Raw genomic sequence first — 981 nt, forward strand, 5'->3', positions numbered from 1 at the left:
CTTCCGGTTTGGTCCATCAACGTGCCCTCAGCCCTGGTCGCTCTGATTGGTTTGATGTAAGTCGTGAGCAATTATGGAGAGTCAAATGCTAATGCTATGGCATAGTTACTTATTCTCAAACGCCGCCTTCAACGCAATTATTGGTTCGCAAGCGGTGTGCATGATCATCAGTTTCGGTATGAGTGACCACCAACCGTGTGGAAATCAACGCTTACGAGGAACAGGATGCCCAGCGCTCATCATGCTGCTGACGAAGAGCTCAACCCTGCCAGAAAGCAAGAGCTGGAATTTTGGCCGACTTTCAACACCTATCTACGTCATTTCCTCCTTGTACTCTCTTCTGGTTGTCATAGTTGCCCTGGTAAGCCTGGTAGGCCTTTGCGATCATTTGAAGCGGTTCGACTAACGGAAATCTCTGCAGATCCCCCAGGTCCACCCGGTTACAACGCTGACCATGAACTACACGAGCTTGATAATGGGAGTCTTTGGTACTGCCATGACAGTGGCATGGTTCTCCGAGGGCCGAAGGCTTTTCTCGCCACCGACGTATCACGAGATTGGGTTGACTGTCATGGATGGCTTATCGTTCAGCGAAGGACAGGACGAGGAAACTGGAGAGAAACGTGGAGGGCAAGTAAAGGTTGGAGATGGACAGCAATTTGTCAGCGAGGCAATGACGTGAGCTGGTACTGAAGATTCAACTCCTAAAGGCATGTCCAAGGTCTCACAATCTACCCCAGATATTTCATCATGATAGAGAGGCGACCCATAAGATCGAGTGCCAACATCGGCTCTGCAAGTCAATTAGGGTTAAAGAGACAGTGTGTGTGAAATACATAATAGACTAGTCGAAACTACACCCGTTGAAACGACCATGCCTGCCTGGCGCACAATGTCTATTAAACTTTACAACATCGTGAAGGTTCTCGGAGGATTCCCATGCTGTGACCAAACCTCCTGTGGCTTCCAGGGGTGGAGATG

At 49.3% G+C, this 981-nt stretch overlaps 1 protein-coding gene across 1 annotated transcript; it reads left to right on the top strand.

Annotated features, from left to right (window-relative positions):
* Positions 1 to 241: 241 nt before the first annotated feature.
* Positions 242 to 682, top strand: COL26b_009852 (uncharacterized protein; the record flags this gene model as incomplete). The annotated part of the gene is made up of 2 exons (XM_053182567.1): positions 242 to 361; positions 422 to 682. 2 exons carry the CDS (start codon positions 242 to 244, stop codon positions 680 to 682), a joined length of 381 nt encoding a protein of 126 aa, XP_053033473.1.
* Between the last annotated feature and the right edge of the window lie 299 nt (positions 683 to 981).

This window comes from Colletotrichum chrysophilum (genome assembly GCF_026319265.1).
Source record: "Colletotrichum chrysophilum strain AFK26 chromosome Unknown scaffold_99, whole genome shotgun sequence".
NCBI lineage: Eukaryota > Fungi > Ascomycota > Sordariomycetes > Glomerellales > Glomerellaceae > Colletotrichum > Colletotrichum chrysophilum.